At 37.0% G+C, this 1,779-nt stretch overlaps 1 protein-coding gene across 1 annotated transcript in view; it reads right to left on the bottom strand.

Annotated features, from left to right (window-relative positions):
* LOC102853208 (chromosome unknown open reading frame, human C5orf51) overlaps positions 1-1,779 on the bottom strand; it is a 48,542-nt gene that overhangs the window by 12,664 nt on the left and 34,099 nt on the right. Inside the window, exon 4 of the mRNA XM_006889587.1 lies at positions 105-236. Within this exon, the coding sequence (XP_006889649.1) occupies positions 105-236 (132 nt within the window). The remainder of the gene's footprint in view (positions 1-104; positions 237-1,779) is intronic.

Raw genomic sequence — 1,779 nt, 5'->3', positions numbered from 1 at the left:
TATATGTATGTGTATATATATGTATGTGTGTGTATATAGATATATGAATGTGTGTGTGTGTGTATGTATATATATATGTATGTATATATACAATGTCTTATTACCTTTTTGAGCAAACCAGATTTTCTTGAAAGCCACTCTCTCCTTTTGGTCAAAGAATGACAATACATGTAAAGTAGGGCTCCTCGCCTCCAAGACAGACATTCCATAAGCTCATCCCCAAGCAAACTGCAGTGCTGAAAAATACAAAGGAACAGGAAAAACGGAACTTTATGACTGTAAAAGCCAGTTCATTTTATTTTTTTATTTTAAAAAAGGAGGAATTAAAACACTCTTATCACCAAATTAGGGAGCCCTGGTGGCCTAGTTTTAAAAAGCTGCAATGCCATCCCAAAGGCGTATGGTTCTAATCCATCAGCTACTTCACAGAAAAAGAATGGACAATCTCCTCCTGTGTGATTTACTCCTTTTTTAAAAAAAAATTTATTTTATAATCTTTTTTTTGTATGTACCATCAAATCAGATCTGACTGGTACAGGAGGAGACTGCCCCTCCTGATTTACTCCCTTTTAAGGTTCACCAGATGGTCAACTGTAAGTTGGTTGATGGCACACAACATCATCACCAAGTTTATCCTTTTTTTACTTACCCACGAAGGCCTTATTTTGAAAAACTAATTTTTTAAAAAACTACTTAAAGCAAGCAGTCTCTAGAACTGGAAAGAATACAGTTTGTAGGAAAGAGTAAAAGCAGGATTCCTTACTATCCATTAGAGATGACAACAAAGAAAGAAAATCATGTAGCAACCAAGAAATGGGGTAATCAATGGTTTCCAAAAAAAGGCATCATATGTTCAGGAAAAGGATGATTATAAAAAGGACAAGAAGTGCGTTGATTAGGTTACTAAACACTTTCAAATACCTGCAGAAGTAAAAGAACAGAAAAAAAGGGAACATCAGTTTACAAAAAGATTAGGTTCTGCAACTTATATAATTCTATTATCCATTCCATTTTTTTGGGTCTTCTATTGTGTCTCAGAGAAGTGTTTTGTAGTTTTCTTTGTAAAGGTCTTTTATGATCAGTTGGCTGGAGGTCGTCTCGGTGTTTTCATCTTTAGGCGGTCTGGCAAGGGAATTTCCTGGGGTCCTTTTTGGAGTGTGTTACTGTTATTTTTCCCCCCTCAAAAGTAGGTGGCCCTTGAGCCTTGGACTAAAAGTAAGGGTGCAGCACTGCTCAAGGATGTGGATTTAAAATTCTGTAGGGTCCTTGGGCCAAATTTATTAATTTTCAAAGAATATTCTTTAAAAGACACAGCAATCATTTGTCTATTTGCTGTACTGAACAACTTGGAGTTCCTGTGATGCTGAACAGTATCCCATAGTCATTTAAAATACCATATTGGTTACCCTTTATGTACAATGGTTGAATGAGCTTCCAGACTGATTTATGTTGAGAAGCAGGAGTGGCATCCACTTTCTAAACTAGGTGTCTCTGGAAACTCTACAAACTCTCTTATAAATGTACAGAAATTATAGAACAGAGTTCAGGTCTTTTGTGCAAAGCTTCCTCTGAGTCATATTCGACTCGACAACACTTAACCACTGCTAAATGAGACTAGTGCTGTTATATCTGGAGGAACATTCTTCCACTTCACACATCACTCTTTGTCACTGTGCTATATGAGGTATCCTGGGTTTGCTATGATGCTGAACCTTAATGGTTTCCCCTTGTGGACAGTGTTTGGTGGAGCTCCCAGTTGTAAAACAGGTTGGGAAGGAG

Source organism: Elephantulus edwardii, unplaced genomic scaffold, assembly GCF_000299155.1.
Source record: "Elephantulus edwardii isolate Elephantulus edwardi_28Jun2011 unplaced genomic scaffold, EleEdw1.0 scaffold00079, whole genome shotgun sequence".
NCBI lineage: Eukaryota > Metazoa > Chordata > Mammalia > Macroscelidea > Macroscelididae > Elephantulus > Elephantulus edwardii.
This window is presented reverse-complemented; position numbering and strand designations above follow the sequence as displayed.